Genomic DNA, 21066 nt, shown 5'->3' with positions numbered 1-21066 from the left:
TCCCTTAGTGGTATAGTATCTGAACAGATCAATATCTGATCCAATCAGATCTATACTAGCGTCCCCAGCAGTTCCCAAAAACGCAGTGTTAGCGGGATCAGCCCAGATACCTGCTAGCACCTGCGTTTTGCCCCTCCGCCCAGCCCAGCCCAGCCCACCCAAGTGCAGTATCGATCGATCACTGTCACTTACAAAACACTAAACACATAACTGCAGCGTTCGCAGAGTCAGGCCTGATCCCTGCGATCACTAACAGTTTTTTTGTTAGCGTTTTGGTGAACTGGCAAGCACCAGCCCCAGGCAACGTCAGGTTAGCGCCAGTACCGCTAACACCCACGCACGCACCGTACACCTCCCTTAGTGGTGTAGTATCTGAACGGATCAATATCTGATCAGATCAGATCTACACTAGCGTCCCCAGCAGTTTAGGGTTCCCAAAAACGCAGTGTTAGCGGGATCAGCCCAGATACCTGCTAGCACCTGCGTTTTGCCCCTCCGCCCGGCCCAGCCCAGCCCACCCAAGTGCAGTATCAATCGATCACTGTCACTTACAAAACACTAAACGCATAACTGCAGCGTTCGCAGAGTCAGGCCTGATCCCTGCGATCGCTAACAGTTTTTTTGGTAGCGTTTTGGTGAACTGACAAGCACCAGCCCCAGGCAGCGTCAGGTTAGTGCCAGTAGCGCTAACACCTACGCACGCACCGTACACCTCCCTTAGTGGTATAGTATCTGAACGGATCAATATCTGATCCGATCAGATTTATACTAGCGTCCCCAGCAGTTTAGGATTCCCAAAAACGCAGTGTTAGCGGGATCAGCCCAGATATCTGCTAGCACCTGCGTTTTGCCCCTCCGCCCGGCCCAGCCCAGCCCACCCAAGTGCAGTATCGATCACTGTCACTTACAAAACACTAAACGCATAACTGCAGCGTTCGCAGAGTCAGGCCTGATCCCTGCGATCGCTAACAGTTTTTTTGGTAGCGTTTTGGTGAACTGGCAAGCACCAGCGGCCTAGTACACCCCGGTCATAGTCAAACTAGCACTGCAGTAACACTTGGTGACGTGGCGAGTCCCATAAGTGCAGTTCAAGCTGGTGAGGTGGCAAGCACAAGTAGTGTCCCGCTGCCACCAAGAAGAAGACAAACAGGCCCGTTGTGCCCATAGTGCCCTTCCTGCTGCATTCGCCAATCCTAATTGGGAACCCACCACTTCTGCAGTGCCCGTACTTCCCCCATTCACATCCCCAACCAACTGCAGTCGGCTGCATGAGAGGCATTTTATTTATGTCCTCCCGAGTACCCCTACCCAACGAACCCCCCCAAAAAAGATGTTGTGTCTGCAGCAAGCGAGGATATAGGCGTGACACCTGCTATTATTGTCCCTCCTGTCCTGACAATCCTGGCCTTTGCATTGGTGAATGTTTTGAACGCTACCATACACTAGTTGAGTGTTAGCGTAGGGTACAGCATTGCACAGACTAGGCACACTTTCACAGGGTCTCCCAAGATGCCATCGCATTTTGAGAGACCCGAACCTGGAACCGGTTACAGTTATAAAAGTTTGTTACAAAAAAAAGTGTAAAAAAAAAAATATATATATATAAAATAAAAATAAAAAATAGATGTCCTTTTATTGTTCTCTCTCTCTCTATTCTCTCTCTATTGTTCTGCTCTTTTTTACTGTATTCTATTCTGCAATGTTTTATTGTTATTGTTTTATAATGTTTGCTTTTCAGGTATGCAATTTTTAATACTTTACCGTTTACTGTGTTTTATTGTTAACCATTTTTTTGTCTTCAGGTACGCCATTCACGACTTTGAGTGGTTATACCAGAATGATGCCTGCAGGTTTAGGTATCATCTTGGTATCATTCTTTTCAGCCAGCGGTCGGCTTTCATGTAAAAGCAATCCTAGCGGCTAATTAGCCTCTAGACTGCTTTTACAAGCAGTGGGAGGGAATGCCCCCCCCACCGTCTTCTGTGTTTTTCTCTGGCTCTCCTGTCTCAACAGGGAACCTGAGAATGCAGCCGGTGATTCAGCCAGCTGACCATAGAGCTGATCAGAGACCAGAGTGGCTCCAAACATCTCTATGGCCTAAGAAAGCGGAAGCTACGAGCATTTCATGACTTAGATTTCGCCGGATGTAAACAGCGCCATTGGGAAATTGGGAAAGCATTTTATCACACCGATCTTGGTGTGGTCAGATGCTTTGAGGGCAGAGGAGAGATCTAAGGTCTAATAGACCCCAATTTTTTCAAAAAAGAGTACCTGTCACTACCTATTGCTATCATAGGGGATATTTACATTCCCTGAGATAACAATAAAAATGATTAAAAAAAAAAAAAAATGAAAGGAACAGTTTAAAAATAAGATAAAAAAGCAAAAAAATAATAAAGAAAAAAAAAAAAAGCACCCCTTTCCCCCCCTGCTCTCGCGCTAAGGCGAACGCAAGCGTTGGTTTGGCGTCAAATGTAAACAGTAATTGCACCATGCATGTGAGGTATCACCACAAAGGTCAGATCGAGGGCAGTAATTTTAGCAGTAGACCTCCTCTGTAAATCTAAAGTGGTAACCTGTAAAGGCTTTTAAAGGCTTTTAAAAATGTATTTATTTTGTTGCCACTGCACGTTTGTGCGCAATTTTAAAGCATGTCATGTTTGGTATCCATGTACTCGGCCTAAGATCATCTTTTTTATTTCATCAAACATTTGGGCAATATAGTGTGTTTTAGTGCATTAAAATTTAAAAAAGTGTGTTTTTTCCCCAAAAAATGCATTTGAAAAATCGCTGCGCAAATACTGTGTGAAAAAAAAAATGAAACACCCACCATTTTAATCTGTAGGGCATTTGCTTTAAAAAAATATATAATGTTTGGGGGTTCAAAGTAATTTTCTTGAAAAAAAAAAAAAATTTTCATGTAAACAAAAAGTGTCAGAAAGGGCTTTCTCTTCAAGTGGTTAGAAGAGTGGGTGATGTGTGACATAAGCTTCTAAATGTTGTGCATAAAATGCCATTTTGGAAAGTAGACACCCCAAGCTATTTGCCTAGAGGCATGTCGAGTCCATGGAATATTTTATATTGTGACACAAGTTGCGGGAAAGAGACAAATTTTTTTTTTTTGTTTTTTTTTTTTTTTGCACAAAGTTGTCACTAAATGATATATTGCTCAAACATGCCATGGGAATATGTGAAATTACACCCCAAAATACATTCTGTTGCTTCTCCTGAGTACAGGGATATCACATGCGTGAGACTTTTTGGGAGCCTAGCCGCGTACGGGACCCCGAAAACCAAGCACCGCCTTCAGGCTTTCTAAGGACGTAAATTTTTGATTTCACGCTTCACTGCCTATCACAGTTTCGGAGGCAATGGAATGCCCAGGTGGCACACCCCCCCCCCCCCCAAATGACCCTATTTTGGAAAGTAGACACCCCAAGCTATTTGCTGAGAGGTATAGTGAGTATTTTGCAAACCTCACTTTTTGTCACAAAGTTTTGAAAATTGAAAAAAGAAAAAAAATTTTTTTTTCTTGTCTTTCTTCATTTTCAAAAACAAATGAGAGCTGCAAAATACTCACCATGCCTCTCAGCAAATAGCTTGGGGTGTCTACTTTCCAAAATGGGGTCATTTGGGGGGGGGTTTGTGCCACCTGGGCATTCCATGGCCTCCGAAACTGATAGGCAGTGAAGAGTGAAATCAAAAATTTACACCCTTAGAAAGCCTGCAGGCAGAGATTGGTTTTCGGGGCCCCGTACGTGGCTAGGCTCCCAAAAACATATGTGGTATCCCTATACTCAGGAGAAGCAGCTAAATGTATTTTGGGGTGCAATTCCACATATGCCCATGGCCTGTGTGAGCAATATATCATTTAGTGACAACTTTGTGCAAAAAAAAAAAATGTGTCACTTTCCCGCAACTTGTGTCAAAATATAAAATATTCCATGGACTCAACATGCCTCTCAGCAAATAGCTTGGGGTGTCTACTTTCCAAAATGGGGTCATTTGGGGGGGGGGGGGGGGGTTGTGCCATCTGGGCATTTTATGGCCTTCAAAACTGTGATAGGTAGTGAGGAGTGAAATCAAAAATTTACGCCCTTAGAAATCCTGAAGGTGGCGATTGGTTTTCGGGGCCCTGTACGCGGCTAGGCTCCCAAAAAGTCCCACACATGTGGTATCCCCGTACTCAGGAGAAGCAACTGAATGTATTTTGGGGTGCAATTCCACATATGCCCTATGCCCATGGCCTGTGTGAGCAATATATCATTTAGTGACAACTTTTTGTAATTTTTTTTTTGTGTCATTATTCAATCACTTGGGACAAAAAAAATTAATATTCAATGAGCTCAACATGCCTCTCAGCAATTTCCTTCGGGTGTCTACTTTCCAAAATGGGGTCATTTGGGGGGGGGGGGGGGTTGTACTGCCCTGCCATTTTAGCACCTCAAGAAATGACATAGGCAGTCATAAACTAAAAGCTGTGTAAATTCCAGAAAATGTACCCTAGCTTGTAGACGCTATAACTTTTTCGCAAACCAATAAATATACACTTATTGACATTTTTTTTACCAAAGACATGTGGCCGAATACATTTTGGCTTAAATGTATGATTAAAATTGAGTTTATTGGATTTTTTTTCAAAATTTTCGGTCTTTTTCTGTTTATAGCGCAAAAAATAAAAACGGCAGAGGTGATCAAATGCCATCAAAAGAAAGCTCTATTTGTGGGAAGAAAAGGACGCAAATTTAGTTTGGGTACAGCATTGCATGACCGCGCAATTAGCAGTTAAAATGACGCAGTGCCAAATTGTAAAAAGTGCTCTGGTCAGGAAGGGGGTAAATCCTTCCGGGGCTGAAGTGGTTAAACATGCTGGAAAACTATATTTAATATTCTTTGTTCGCATTTGTTCGAGTAAGGGTTTGAGGAGTCTTCGCCTGGCTAGTGTCTCTGGCACTAGGTCTGTAAAGACTAGGAGGTCTGCGCCATCATATTTTAGTGGTGGCCGTCCTCTCATTTTCCCCCAAATTTGTGCTTTTTCTTCATATAGTTGAAATCTCACTATAACATCTCGGGGTAAGTCTGCTGATATATTTTGAGGTTTTCTGATCCTATGAACTCTTTCTATCTTGAGGCCATCCTCTACTATATTCTCCAGGAGAGGGTTAAATATTTTATTATTTTCCTTAGGTCTTCTCTTTCTTCTGGTATGGCATGGATCCTTAGATTTATCACATTATTGATCATTATTTATCACAATTTTTTGCTTGGGTATGGACTATTATATTACACAAATTTTTTTTTTTTTTTTGCATTAGTATGGAATATTATTATACACTTATGTATAATAGATATTTTGTTACTATTTATTACTGTTGATTTGTATTATATGGTAACACTGCACTGTTTAGGGGTTATATATAGTTACTAATGCATTTAGCACAGGTTGGTGTATGCAATTGCTGGTGATAGCTGCTTCCTGTATTATTTTATTGTGTATTACTCACGCTAGATATATTTTCGATTTTTTTTATATTGTCTTATTGTTAATACTACAATGTGGGTTTGAGACTTATCAAAAACTATTGCAGAATAGTTTTTGATAAGCGCAGCATTTTTTTTCCATCATTAATAACTTTGACTATAACTTTAAAGAAGCCCTTTTGTGATCCTAATATATTTGGTCATTTTATTTTTGCACAGGCCACACAGGCAGCATCACTGCAGTTGCAGAAACTCAGACTGGTCTCCAGGCAGTCACAGCATCCAGAGATGGCACTTTAAAAGTCTGGGATTTGGAGACTGGCAAAGCAGTATTCACTCTCCATGGAGTTGGAAGGAAAATTGACTCTATCACTGTGGGCATGCAGAATAAAATAGTTGCAATTACTGAGGACCATGGCTTTCAAGTATGGGACATGTGCCATCAAAAATTGGTGTATGTGCAGCATGATTGTTTAGATGCTCCAATTCTCACCACTGCCATGGATGGGCAGCTCCTTCTGGCATTTTTTGATGGAAGCCATCTGGTTAAGGTTAGCTGTCCATTATTGTAACAGGATTGTTATCTTTGATAAATGTAAAGTTTGTTGCATTAGGGCTTCCTTTTTTTTCTTAATAACGGTTGGAGGTGCTTTGTAGTCTATGGAGAAAGCCAGGAACAATACAACCTAATAACAGTCTAGAGAGCTTCGGCTCATAAGATTTCTTGCTGGATGAATAGCTACTTTTTTTTGCACCTGTCATGCAGATATAATAAAACCCTAAATAAGAGAAATGTATTGGTAGAGTTTATACAGTATACTCTTTAAATGAATTATAGTGTTATTTACCATTTTGAAAATGTATATCTTTGGTGATAACAGCTTTTAGAAAACTGCTTCCAAACTTGAGCATGTACTTGTATTAATATACAGCTCTGTATATTTTAGGTATTTGATTTGGCAGACTCCTGCAAGCTGATCTGTCAACTGGGCATTCCTGCCGATGAGACTCCTGTTCATAAAAATCTCTCCATACTGGTCTCCAAAAATTCAGTGAAAGACTACATTGTGTTCGCCTACAGGTAAGAGCAGAATGTTTACCCTGACAAAAGCTAAAGCTATCATTTCAGCAACATAGAAGTTAGAATGTAAAAAACACAGTAATGTACACTGTTGGTCAGAAAGAACATTAACCATAAGTGCACACTTTACACAAGATCCAATGTTGTTTTATATATCGTGGTTCATTTTCATTTTCTTGAATTATTTTCAGAGAAATTTTGTATAAATTTTCTAATGTGTATTTGTAATAGATTAAAGCGGAGTTCCACTCATTTAAAAGTCAGCAGCTACAAGCTTCATTTAAAGACAAGCTTCATTTTAGACACCCACCTGTCCCACGGTCCAGCGATGCGGGCGTAAGAAGTCCTGCTCCTCTATCCCTCCTCTCTGCGGTTCCGGCATTCTAACTGTGGGAGCCCGGGTGTGTCTTCACATCCGGGCATGCACTGCGCATGCGCGAGCTGCGCTGCATGCTGTGAATGGCCAGACAATCTTCTGGGACCTGTGACATGTCCCAGAGGATTGCAGGGAGGGAGGGGGGAGAGGTGATCTTCCTTCGGGTGCTGCGGTGCCAAATGGGAGGAAGTGGGAGCTGGGTGCCAGTAAAAACAGGGTACCCACTCCCTCCCAAAAAAAATGACATGTTAAATGTGGAATGTCAGGGAGTCACCAGCGCTTAAAGCGGAAGTTCCATTTTGGGTGGAACTCCTCTTTAACATTCCCAGAGTACTATAGTTTAACCTCAGATTTTGAACATTTTGGTAAAGCTGTAGAAAACACTGGAATAGGGGTAACAGCTGTCCCTTTTTACAACCTGCTCTAAAGAACAAATTATTAAATCAGGTCAGTAGGTGTAAGCGAATCTGCACGAGTTTAATTTGTAAGGGGTTAATTAGATCCTGCTTGAAATCTTGAACTTAAATGCAAACCCTAGTGAAGTTTGGTGGGGAGGGGGCGGATCTTGATTTTAAATGATTGCCTTTTGCCAGGCTAATAGGCAAGCTGTTCTCATAAAAGAGCATGGAAAGTTGGACACTGTCATAGAGTACAAGAAACAAACATTGTACAACAGGGAGAGAGTCCTTTTAACCACTTCAGCCCCGGACCATTTGAGCACTTTTTGCAATTTGGCACTGCGTCGCTTTAACTGTCAATTGCGCGGTCATGCAAAGTGGCTCCCAAACAAAATTGACGTCCTTTTTTCCCCACAAATAGAGCTTTTTTTTGGTGGTATTTTATCACCTCTGAGGTTTTTATTTTTTGCGCTATAAACAAAAAAAATAGCGACAATTTTGAAAAAAAAACGCATTATTTTTTACTTTTTGCTATAATAAATATCCCCAAAAAATATATAAAAAAACATTTTTTTCCTCAGTTTAGGCCGATACGTATTCTTTTACATATTTTTGGTAAAAAAATCGCAATAAGTGTTTATTGATTGGTTTGCGCAAAAGTTATAGCGTCTACAAAATAGTTTTATGACATTTTTATTAATAATGATTTTTTACTAGTAATGGCGGAGATCAGCGATTTTTATCGTGACTGCGACATTATGGCGGACAGATCGGACACTTTTGGCGCTATTTTGGGACCATTCACATTTACACAGCGATCAGTGCAATTAAAAATGCATTGATTACTGTGTAAATGTGACTGACAGTGAAGGGGTTAACCACTAGGGGGTGCTGTAGGGGTTAAGTGTGTCCTAGGGAGTGATTCTAACTGTGGGGGGGGGAATGGGCTATGTGTGACATGACACTGATCACCGCTCCCGATTGCGGTGATCAGTGTCCTGTCACTATGCAGAACAGGGATATGCTTGTTTACATCAGCAATTCCCCGTTCTTCCTCTCCGTGAGACGATCGCGGGTATCCCCACGGACATCAAGTCCGCCGGACCCGCGATCACACTCATGGAGCCCGCGGCGCGCCCGCAAGCCGCTTCTTATAGGGCGACGTACAGGTACGTTAATATGCCTGTACGTGCCCTTCTGCCAACGTATATCAGCGCGAGCCGGTCGGCAAGCGGTTAATGTGACTTTGAAGGTGACATTGAAAAAAACCCCTAATTCTTTAACCACCCCAAGTCTGGGCGCTTTCACCCCTTCCAGTCCAGGCCATTTTTCAGTGCTGTCACAATTGGAATGACAATTACTCAGTCATGCAACACTGTACCCAAATTACATTTTTGAAATTTTTTGAGACAGAGCTTTCCTTAGAAGGTATTTAATCACCACTGCACTGTGAGGGGAGCATTAGTGGGGGGAGCACTAGTGGGTGGGAGGGGGCTGCTTGGAATTTGCAGGGACAGCAACAATCAGGATGTCTTGCATGCACATGTGCTGACAGGGGACATGCTGACTGGAGGAGAAAGAATAGTGAACAAAGTTGTTTAGGTATCAGTTTCTTGTTGCTCTTTCACTATCATTAGGCTGGTGTCAATAAGACAACACCACTGTTTTTATTAAAGCTATCGGAGAAATTGATGACACCTTCCTGACTGTGCTATCTGGCACACGTTTATTTAAGAAAAGGTGGCTGCATTGAAATACACAATAGATAATGGGTTTTTATCTGTTTGCCTGGCCTTCAGCTTTAAAACCTACTTTTGGAAAAAATGGCATCCAAAATCTAAGGGTTGTTTTTCAACTCTTTTGCTTGTATCTTAATTATAGAATAATTAGTATTTTTGTATACCAACCATAATACATAAGCATGTTTATATTATACTTTCTTTGCTGGCCCAGCTTCTCTGTCCCTCCCTTTACCTTGCTACCTATTCTTTTATGTAGCTGTCAGGGGAGGAGCGAAGGGGAATACTATAGAATGTCACTTGAGTGAGTCTGCTGACATCACATCCAAGATGGTGGTGCCCAGGAGCAACCTCAGGGCTTTTGGGTGTCTCCACTAGAGATTTTTAAAGGTAAAAAACATGCATAAAACATAAGAAAATGTTTGTTAAAAAGTGTGGTTTGGTGACAGGGTTTCTTTAAAGAGACCTACACCCAGGGTAAATAGCAAATACTGCAATAAATTTGATAAACAATGTAATTAACAACTGCAGGAACTCCAAAGTGCGGTAAAGTAGCACTGTGGAAGCACTGTCTACTTCAAGTACATTTAGCCAGTTACAGTATCTCACAAAAGTGAGTACACACCTCACATTTTTGTAAATATTTTATTATATCTTTTCGTATGACAACACTGAAGAAATGACGCTTTGCTACAATGTAAAGTAGTGAGTGTACAGCTTGTATAACAGTGTAAATTTGCTGTCCCCTTTAAGACCATTAATGTCTAAATCACTGGCAACAAAAGTGAGTATACCCCTGAGTGAAAATGTCCAAATTGGGCCCAGTTAGCCATGTCATGTCATGTGACTTGTTAATGTTACAAGGTCTCTGGTGTGAATGGGGAGCTGGTGTGTAAATTTCTTGTTATCGCTCTCACTCTCTCATACTGATCACTGGAAGTTCAACATGGAACCTCATGGCAAAGAACTCTGAGGATCTGAACAAAAGAATTGTTGCTCTACATAAAGATGGCCTAGGCTATAAAAAGATTGGCAAGACCCTGAAACTGAGCTGCAGCATGGTGGCCAAGACCATACAGCGGTTTAACGGGACTGGTTCCACTCAGAACAGGCCTTGCCATGATCGACCAAAGAAGTTAAGTGCATGTGCTCAGTGTCATATCCAGAGGTTGTCTTTGGGAAGTAGACGTATGAGCGCTGCCAGCATTGCTGCAGAGGTTGAAGGGGTGGGGGGTCAGCCTGCCAGTGCTCAGACCATACGCCGCACACTGCATCAAATTGGTCGTCCCAGAAGGAAGCCTTTTCTAAAGATGATGCACAAGAAAGCCTGTAAACAGTTTGCTAAAGACAAGCAGCCTAAGGACATGGATTATGGTCTGATGAGACCAAGATAAGCTTATTTGGTTCAGATGGTGTCAAGCGTGTGTGGTGGCAACCAGGTGAGGAGTCTAAAGACAAGTGTGTCTTGCCTACAGTCAAGCATGGTGGTGGGAGTGTCATGGTCTGGGGCTGCATGAGTGCTGCCGGAACTGGGGAGCTACAGTTCATTGAGGGAACCATGACTGCCAACATGTACTGTGACATACTGAAGCAGAGCATGATCCCCCTCACTGGGCCGCAGGGCAGTATTCCAACATAACGACCCCAAACGCACCTCCAAGACGACCACTGCCTTGCTAAAGAAGCTGAGGGTAAAGGTGATGGACTGGCCAAGCATGTCTCCAGACCTAAACCCTATTGAGCATCTGTGGGGCATCCTCAAATGGAAGGTGGCGGAGCGCAAGGTCTCTAACATCCACCAGCTCCGTGATGTCGTCATGGAGGAGTGGAAGAGGACTCCAGTGGCAACCTGTGAAGCTCTGGTGAACTTCATGTCCAAGAGGGTTAAGGCAGTGCTGGAAAATAACGGTGGCCACACAAAATATTGACACTTTGGGCCCAATTTGGACATTTTCACTTAGGAGTGTACTCAATTTTGTTGCCAGCGGTTTAGACATTAATGGCTGTGCGTTGAGTTATTTTGAGGGGACAGCCAATTTATACTGTTATACAAGCTGTACACATACTACTTTATATTGTAGCAAAGTGTCATTTCTTCAGTGTTGTCATATAAAAAGGTATAATAAAATATTTACAAAAATGTGAGGGTTGTACTCAGTTTTGCGAGATACTGTACATCACGTGCTTTCATTGGAATATGCAGTACAGCTGTCAGCAAAACCTGCAAAGTCCTGCAACCTGGGGATGCTGGATCCACAACTCCCATCTGTACTCATCACTGTAATACATCTCCAAGTGGTGTCTAACATGCAGTCTGAGAGCAACTGCAGTAGAGAGTTCCAAAATTCCCAAAAGTGCATTTTCCCTTGCAACATAAACAAATTATTTGCCTTTAGTAAACTAAACCCCTCTGTATCCCCTCAGTTATTTGTACCTAATGTTGGAAGAGGCATAGAGGTTGATTTACTAAAGGCATATAGGCCGTTCACTTTGCAGGGGAATTTACCCCAAAGCTTAGTGAATGTAGTGAAGTTTTACTTTGCAAAATATACCCAATCACATGCATGCACGATTGGCTGATGAAAGTCAGCAGAGCTTCACATCATTCACTAAGCTCTGGGGAGAAATCCATTGCAAAGGGAGTAGTTTATTTGTCTTCAGTAAATCAGCCCCATAGAACCCAAACAGTTCTGCTACTTGGGGGTAATAAAAATTACCATATAGGTCTTCATATGAGTACATGGGATATTATGGGAAGTACCTCTGTGGTAACTCAAAATCTTCATACTAAGGCTTGTTTTAGTTGGAAAAAGGGAACTGGCAAATGTAAAAGATAAGCCCAATACAAAGAAAGTACATATTTCCCAGGCACTGCATGGCTTTCTCAGGGTCACAGTGCAGCATGACTATGAGGAGAGGAATGTGCAATGGAGACGTTATTCTTTGTTTTTCCTTTTTTTGTGACAGGAGTGGGAAGGAAGCCATGGTGCTGAGTGCCAGACGAGGGGCTGTTGTTGCCAAACTCACTGCTCAAGACCCAGTAGCTTCAGTTCAGGGTGTGGCTGTAACCAAGGAGTATTTCCTAGTCATCTGCAGGTATACAGTGACCAATGAGACCTACTGACATTACTCTTTCCATTGCTGTCTGAAGATAAATTATACTACATGAGCTTATGTGAGAACCAACAGAACTGATCAGAAATCCTCACTTACCACTTTCATAGTATCCTAATAATTGCAGCTGATTTTTCATTGGTTGTTCTGAATTACTGCACGGCAGTTCTCTTTGCAGTATTAGGTAAAACATACACTGTAACATGATACAACTACCAGTAAGTTTACTAGATAATAAACTATAATAATTAAATTCAAAATAAAAACCTGAATTGTCTTTGATATTATATATTTTATATGTGAATTATGTGAACAGCAACAATATATTGACTATATATTTTGGTCCATTTGTTTAAGGTCTCTGGAACAAGACCTAAAGTACAAAATATGGTCGTATAGTGTAAAACACTGCATGTCTGTTGTTGTGGCATGTACTCACGCACGTTTGGGCATATTTTTTAACCACTTGCTTAGTGGGCACTTAAGCCCCCCTCCTGCCCATACCAATTTTTAGCTTTCAGCGCTGTCACACTTTGATTGACAATTGCACGTCATACAACACTGTACTCACTGTACTGTTTATCATTTTTTTCACACAAATAGAGCTTTCTTTTGGTAGTATTTAATCACCACTTGGGTTTTTATTTTTTGCTAAACAAACAAAAAAACTGAAATTTTTGAAAAAAAAAACATGTTTCATAGTTTGTTATAAAATTTTTCAAACAGGTCATTTTTCTCCTTCATTGATATTCGCTGATGAGGCTGAACTGATGGGCACTGATGGGCTGCATTGATGGGCACAGATAAGGCAACACTGATAGGCACAGATTAGGCGACACTGATAGGCACTGATAAGACGGCACTGATGGGCCCTGATGGGTGGCATTGATGGGTGGCATTGATAGGTGGCACTGATGGGCCCTGATAGGTGGCACTGATGGGCACTGGTAGGTGGCACTGATGGGCACTGGTAGGTGGTATTGATAGGCAGCACTGGTGAAGAGGCACTTTGGTGGTGACTTTAATAGGTGGCACTGTGGGCACTGGTAGGTGGCTCTGGTGGGCACTGGTAGGTGGTACAGAAACCTTTGCAGAGGCTCTCCACAATCGGGACTGATGTCCCTCTCACAGCCGCCGGTGATCGGCTTTTTTTTTATCCTCACACTACCAGCATGGAGAGGAAAAAATAGCCAATTACTGGCTCTGTTTACATCACATGATCAGCTGTCATTGGCTGACAGCAGATCATGTGGTAAGGGGTCGGGATTGACCCCTTACTTCGATCTCATAGACTCGCTGATCACCGAGCACGCCACGCGTGCCCTGCAGGGGGCGCCCAGGCAGCTTGAGCACAGGAGGACATCCATGGACGCCCTCCCGACAAATTAGTTCCGCGCTGCAGCTGTCTTTCGGCTATAGCGCGGATGGGAGGTGGCTAAAATGTAAAATTTTAAGTTTTGAAAAATACGCCCATACGTGTGTTTGTGTACATGATGGTGCTGATGGCTATGCATGCATTCTTAGGAGCAAAAAACGCTCTGTAGCTGTAGCTCCCAGGTGTCACAACAACAAAGGTACCCTGCACACTCATACACTGTACTTTATGGTCGCATGCAAGAGGCCTAAATAGGCAATATTGGTTAAAGTGTATCTAAACTCAAAAACAAAAATATAAAGCATTGCAGCTTACCAGCCCTTAAATGTCTAGGAACATTCTCAGCAAGTACAGAAAATACCCGTTGATCTTGAAATGGTGTATCCTTGTCACTTTCTGTAAACTTAAAATAAATCACAAATAACCTTATCTTTATTGTATAAACTACTAGTCCCATCAATCCACCACTTAAAGAATACCTCCACTTTTGTTGAGAAAAAAAAGAATTTTAACAAACTTTGTTGCAGATAACCTTTTGTTATTCTGAAGAAATCCCTGTGTGTTTCTGTGTCCATATTAATTAATCTAATGGGAGTGGTTTCTTAATTATTAGTCAGCTGCTTCACCTGCAGGGCTCTAATGAGGAAAGCTGCTGTGCCTGCATCCCTTTAGATGTGATTTTATATTGGGAGTATCTCACCAAAATGAAATTTTTGTTGAAGGGGATGCCTGTAATCTGACTTTTGCAGACTTCTGGGAAAATCAGTGAGCCAATCTCACAAGCAGGAAATTATGTTTCTGGGGGGCGTTCTGTACACATTCAGACATTTGAGCCATTTGATACCAATGCATGAGTTCACTGTTAGCAGACACTAAGTAGTCTACAAAAACCTATTTTCAAATTGACTAATGAACATGTCCAATAACAAAACCTGTTTTGTGAAGTAAAGCATTTCAAGAATGCTTGAAGTACTTATTTTAATGTTTTACCTATATCAGTATACTCAACTAAGTATAATAATTTTGCATTTAATACTTTCATGAAACATGCACAACAGTAATGCCCTGTACACACGGTCGGATTTTCCAATGGAAAATGTGTGATAGGACCTTGTTGTTGGAAATTCCGACTGTGTGTGGGCTCCATCACACATTTTCCATCGGAATTTTCTGACACACAAAGTTTGAGAGCTTGCTATAAAATTTTCCGACAACAAAATCCGTTGTCGGAAATTCCGATCGTGTGTGCACAAATCAGACGCACAAAGTGCCACGCATGCTCAGAATAAATTAAGAGATGAAAGCTATTGGCTACTGCCCCATTTATAGTCCCGACGTACGTGTTTTACGTCACCGCGTTTAGAACGATCGGATTTTCCGACAACTTTGTGTGACCGTGTGTATGCAAGACAAGTTTGAGCCAACATCCGTCAGAAAAAATCCATGGATTTTGTTGTCGGAATGTCCGATCAATGTCCGACTGTGTGTACAGGGCATTACAGTAGCATGTACAAATTCTTTAACTTTGTACACAGTATCCTATCGAGTACTTGTACTATCCCATCTGCATTTTATAATGCATATACAAGTGTAGCGCTGTGGGTTTAAAAAAACTTATAAAAATATAAGAATAAAGGAAGAACATCTGTGTCAAACAACAGAAGTTACAAAATATGTTAGCTTGACAAATAAACAAAATGAGCAAAATAAAGTCTCTGATGTTTCTTTAGATGTTTTAAAAGTTGAAAAGGACCGATGTTAGTCCCAAGATATGTATAGTTCCTTATTCACCACGTGGATAACACATGCAAAAGTGTGATGGACCCTCCACATAAGGACAAAATGAAGGCTTACCAGAAGGATTGAACTCATAGGAACATACGTTCAATGAGTCAATCAAGTTTGTAACCCCAACGGGTAATCAAAAGGAGGAACCTCACGACTGATGGTAAAGCTTCAATACATGTCCACACTTCTGACGGAACTCAAAGTGAATGGCAAACCTTCCCACGAGTCATCTCAGATGGATAGTTCATATAAGGATAAAGAAGGGGGGCCACATAGCATAATACCGTTTGGAAAACAGATTTATTAAAATAAGTAAACAACTTACATTTCGGTAGTAAGAAAAGCGCTTTGAATAAAATTATGGCTGGCAGTGGAGTCTCCCATCTGCATTTTATAAACCTATGTGTACAAAATCACTGTCAATGTGTTTAAGGCACTAATGACAGAAGAATGATGTTTGCCAAAATACAGTCAGATTGGGAATGTTTGTATATGTAGGCCTTCCCTCTAATGCCCTGTACACACGGTCGGACATTGTACGGGGCATAACAGCTGCAGATATCTTGTGCCTAAACCTTCCCAATGGGACAATGGAATTTCTGAGATGGATCACTACTGTTTTCCACTGGGAGAGGTCAGCACCAGAGTTTACTAGATCATTGTCCTTCCCTTTTGTATATAAACAATCTGAAGGTGCGTGCTTGTACAACTCTTTCATTAGAAAGGACATGCACCAACCATCACCATGGAATGCCCAATGCTCAGTGGAGAAATTTGTGTATGAAATCGTTGAAGTAATCCTTCCACCATTCATCTGCTCTTTTAAGCAAAGGACAACAGAAAAAAAACACTTGTATACCCAAGTTCTTTTTTATTTTTATGTAACTAAATGTTTATCAGTTATCCTTATTGCTTTTTTTAATTTAAAACCTCATTCTGAAAAATGTTACAGGTATCCATCGCTGAAATCACATGACATGGTGCACATCGAGCTGTTCAGTGTGAATACGTTTGCATATATTCGCACTGTGAAAGGCTGTGGGAATGACTTTATCACCAAGTTTGCTGTAAACCGTCAAGGATCTCATGTGGTTGCTTTTTCTTGCCTGCCTAACACAAACACCACAGAGATAGTGGTGTGGAATTTGGAAACTGAAGATCATAAACACATGGTTAAGTTGTCTTCTGTGCCTACAGGAGGTTAGTGGAGCTCCCTAAACACGAATAAAGTATAATCGATGCATGCGTTTTATTTGCCAAAAGCCTGACCTAAGGCCCTTAGCATATACCATGTTTGAAAATCACCATAAATAACTAGCATTTATTCCTAGGGGCTGTACCCCATTTCATGGCTGGGGCTATTATGAGTGTGGCTCCAGCAATAGCAATAAATGGGACCAGTAACACCCTATGCATGCATAGGGCACAACCAGGGCATTTTTCTTGCAAAAGGTTGTGATATAAAAATCCTGACCCTGCCTATTTTATTAGGCAGCAATACTGACAAAATTTCTAAGGCCGCATACACACGGGCGGACTTTTTGACCGGACCTGTCCAACAGACTTTCCAGCGGACTTCTGAAGGACTTTTTAACGAACAAACTTGCCTACACACGATCACACCAAAGTCTGACGTATTCGTACGTGATGACGTACACCGGACTAAAATAAGGAAGTTGATAGCCAGTAGCCAATAGCTGCCCTAGCGTCGGTTTTTGTCCGTCGGACTAGCATACAGACGAGTGCATTTCTGGGTCCGGCGGAGTTACGACGTAAAGATTTGAAGCATGTTCCAAATCTAAAGTCTGTCAGATTTGCGACTGGAAAAGTCAGCTGAAGGTCCAGTGAAGCCCACACACAATCGGATTGTCTGCTGGATATGGTCCGTCGGCGTCCGTTGGACAAGTCCGGTCGAAAAGTCCGACCGTGTGTACGCTGCATAACTGATAAATTGATTACTGACTGTTCCTAGTATGCTTTCCATGTGATATGTGAAGCTAGCTAGTTGCCGTGTCTAAACTCTCACTAGATTTCAGAAGCAGTGAGGGGAACATGTAACAAGGAAGTGTACCACTTTCTAAGTATTTACTGTATATTAAAAAGTGGCAGCTCTAGAATATAGTCCAGAAAATGAAAGGATTGTCTGGACTATGCAGTAGCAATTTTGATTTGTATTTGCATCAAATTACAATAGGATATCATTTAGAGATAGAATAAATTAGATCATAAGATCCATTAATGTGCCATATCTATTTTAATGTTATAGGAATATGTTTCGATCTTCGCTACTGTTTAGCTTTCTGTGATGGAGAGAGTTTCTTAAGGTCATGGAACCTAGCAAATCGTTTAAATGACCAGTCATTGACTGTCAATGTCAACAGGAATAAAAAACCTGATGGGGTCCAAGAGATTGTTACAATGAAGAACTTTCCAAGGTGGGTGACTGCACTTACAGAGATTTCTTGACGCCAGTGATTGACTGTAATGAGCTAGGCAAAGAATTGTGGGTTCAGGAAATTGTTAGAGATTTATTTGACAATTATTTGTAAGATTATTCTCATAAAATTGCAGTTTTCAATTAAAACGGTGCCAATGTTAAAATGATAATATTTCAACTTACTACATATAGAAGACCAGCACATCTAGTTAGATTCTCTGCGAGTCCAAAATACTGGAAACCAAGAAAGTGTGTGTGAGCCGCTCAGGCTGTATGGGAATGAAGTCTGTGAGTGCTGGCAGGGCAGGGAGCTTCAGGGACACCTAGCCACTTTCCCAAATACTGGAGCCTCATGTGGTCACCAGCAGTGCCTGCTTCCACCTGCCACCTGGGCCTTACTGTTGGCCAATGTAGGCAGAGATTGTGACTATTGAGCTATTTGGATATCAGGTTTCCCCAGTATTAGGTACTTAATGAATGCTCTGCAGAAAATCTAACTTGACTTGCAAGCACCTGCAGATGTCTTTTCTATGCGGTATGTTACCAATTTATATTTTAAACATAATGATACCATTAGTAGTAGTACAGTATTTGATCAGATAAGGTATTGAAGTAATTGGTGCAAATAAATATTATTCGAGGGTGGTTACGGATCCCCTCTATTTGTTGCCTTCCAACAGGTATATACAGGAAAATTAGACTTATTGAAATAAGCATTGTGAAGAGCTATGGGAATCTGTGAGTTAAACTCCAAACACATTTTTTAATAGAATGGGTTAGGGTTTGTAGCTCTATCAAACTTTTATTGCTGTCTGTGTGCCTGTAAGGGAAAATTCTCCTTACTTCCTGTTCTGGAAACACCTGTCCCTTAGTGAAGAAGTAAGGGAAAATCTCCCATATAGGGGTATTGCCAGTAATAAAACCGTAACGAAAATTGTAATCCTTTTCCACTATGCTAAAGAAGGTGTTCCATTTTGTGTCAGCAGCATAAAAAGCAATAGAAAATCTCCATAATAGGGACAGAAACAGCAATAATCACGCTTTGGAGTTCTACTTTAGAGTGTAACTAAAGGCAAAACTGGGGGTTATAACCCCCGTCTTTTTTATTACCCCATCTGTGTCCCATTGGGGAGATCTCCCTTCACTTCCTGTCCCATATCCAAAACAGGAAGTGAGAAGAAATCTGGGTATGTCACCAGGGTCACCAGAACTAATGTCCCCATTGGATGATTTCCCCTCTAAAGTCAATCCAAAATTTGGTATTTTCTTTTACTTTCACGTTCAATGATAATGGTAAATAAGACAAATAGAGAGGGTGAATCTCCCTATTGGGGGAACTGACAGCAATAAAAACTGACAGGTTTTCTAACCCTTCTCAACTCTATGCAAAACTAAACAAAAAAAAAAGTTTTGCCTTTAGTTACACTTTACATGTAGTAAACCTACATCTGAATAAATCTGTGGTTAATCTGAAAACACCTCTGACCACAAGTCAAGTGAAAGTTAAGTGAAAATGTGAGAAATTTCTATTGGTCTAAAGTTGCATGTTGTGTCAGTGATACACACATTGATAGTTTTTGTGATAACCTCGAATATAAAAAGAAATTACATTTATTTTCAAGTGTATTAGTGTGCATATTGTGAATTAAGGCTTTGTGCTTTTGTCATCTTAGATATGCGATCTGCAGGAGTGTGAGACCTGGAGTGGTCACTGTGTGGAATATTCTGAAGTCAAAATGTAAGGGCAGTGCAGTTCGAGTGGAGCGAGGCCTGATGGAGAGCAGTGATGTTGTTCTGGTCAGAGACATGAAGCTCTACATCCTCACTGACAGGGGAATGGCGTCCTTCACTGACACACCTAGGCCTATATTTCAGGTACAGCGCACAATAAATTATCTTCTACTATACAATTTAATATTGTTGCTTCATAATAGTACAGGGTTTGTAGTTAAGGTTAATATGCCTATACCATTTCCCTATGTTTTCTGGGTACTTAAAGAATATGTTTTTCCCATTTGGGAATGTTAAAATGTAACTTTGTTATAAAGAAATTGGCCATCTTTTCTGTTTGACCAGCCTTGCTAAACTGGGGTTCTATGGAACCTTAGTTTTCCTTCAGAGGTTGCTAGGAATTCCCTGTGCTGTGGCTGATTGACCTCCAATTTCATGGTGTCTGCATAGTTCTGGGTATGGTGATACTTGGTAGAACCAATGGCATAACACCAATGATCTTTTGAGTGGTCTGTAAGGGTGGCATTCCATCCACCACTGTAAGAAGTTCACCCTTCCCACTGACTATGAATGTACGGGGCATTCATTCCCCTGATCTCTGATTGATTAATTTTAGCAGGGGATTCCCTGAGACCTCAAAATTATTACAAGGGTTCAGCTGGAGTAAAGAGGTTGAGAAAGACTGAGAAAGACATTCAAAGAGTTTTGGTTTTTACAAAGTGCAATAGTCCACGACAACCTGTAACATGTCTTTATTACTGTATTCACATAACTTGAAAGACAAATTCTGATTGGACACTATGAGTTTGGATAGCGTGGAGGGATTAGAATACCTGTTTTTTATTGCTACCTTTGCCCCCTTTGGGGAGATTCACCCTCTCTATTTGTCCTGTTTACCATAATCATTGACAGTGAAAGTGAAAAAATCCCTAATTGTGAGAAAAGTAATAGAGGGGAATTCTTCCAATGGGGACACCAGTTCTGGTGACCTGGGGAGATTCCTCTAATTTGCAGGGATTTCCCCTCACTTCCTATTTTGGCTATGGGACAGGAATAAAGGTAAAGCTCTCCAATGGGACAAAGATGGTATAAAAAAAATGTCAGGGGGAATTACCCTACCCTTCTATATCCAAAAAAAAAAGTTTTGCCTATATTTCTACTTTAACCACTGGTTCTGTTATCCTGATTGGGCGTCATATGACGTCCAGCAGGATAACATGCCAGCGCGTGCCCCCGCGCACACTGCATCTCCGATCGTGATATGGAGCCTCTGACTGAGGCTCCTTACCACATGATCAGCTGTGACCAATCACAGCTGATTATCGCGTGAACCAGGAAGTGCCAGTAAATGGCTTTCCTCGGTTCGCGCGGACAGGGAGAGCTGATCGGCGGCTCTCCTTGTCAGAGGGGGGTCTGTGCTGATAATCAGCACAATGATTACCAGCACAGCCCCATCAGATGTGCCACCACAGCTGCCAAAAAGGTGCCCATCAGCTGCCAGTCAGTGCCCCATCAGAAATGGATGTAGGTGCCCATCACAGTGCCA

The 21066-nt window shown here is 41.5% G+C and overlaps 1 protein-coding gene across 2 annotated transcripts in view; it reads left to right on the top strand.

Annotated features, from left to right (window-relative positions):
- LOC141113726 (uncharacterized) overlaps positions 1–21066 on the top strand; it is a 183445-nt gene that overhangs the window by 121910 nt on the left and 40469 nt on the right. For both annotated transcript variants that reach the window (XM_073607010.1, XM_073607019.1), the window contains 6 exons: positions 5701–6032; positions 6429–6562; positions 12043–12171; positions 16305–16552; positions 17619–17787; positions 19463–19664. In XM_073607010.1, the coding sequence (XP_073463111.1) occupies positions 5701–6032; positions 6429–6562; positions 12043–12171; positions 16305–16552; positions 17619–17787; positions 19463–19664 (1214 nt within the window). The remainder of the gene's footprint in view (positions 1–5700; positions 6033–6428; positions 6563–12042; positions 12172–16304; positions 16553–17618; positions 17788–19462; positions 19665–21066) is intronic.

This window comes from Aquarana catesbeiana, linkage group LG01, assembly GCF_042186555.1.
Source record: "Aquarana catesbeiana isolate 2022-GZ linkage group LG01, ASM4218655v1, whole genome shotgun sequence".
NCBI lineage: Eukaryota > Metazoa > Chordata > Amphibia > Anura > Ranidae > Aquarana > Aquarana catesbeiana.
This window is presented reverse-complemented; position numbering and strand designations above follow the sequence as displayed.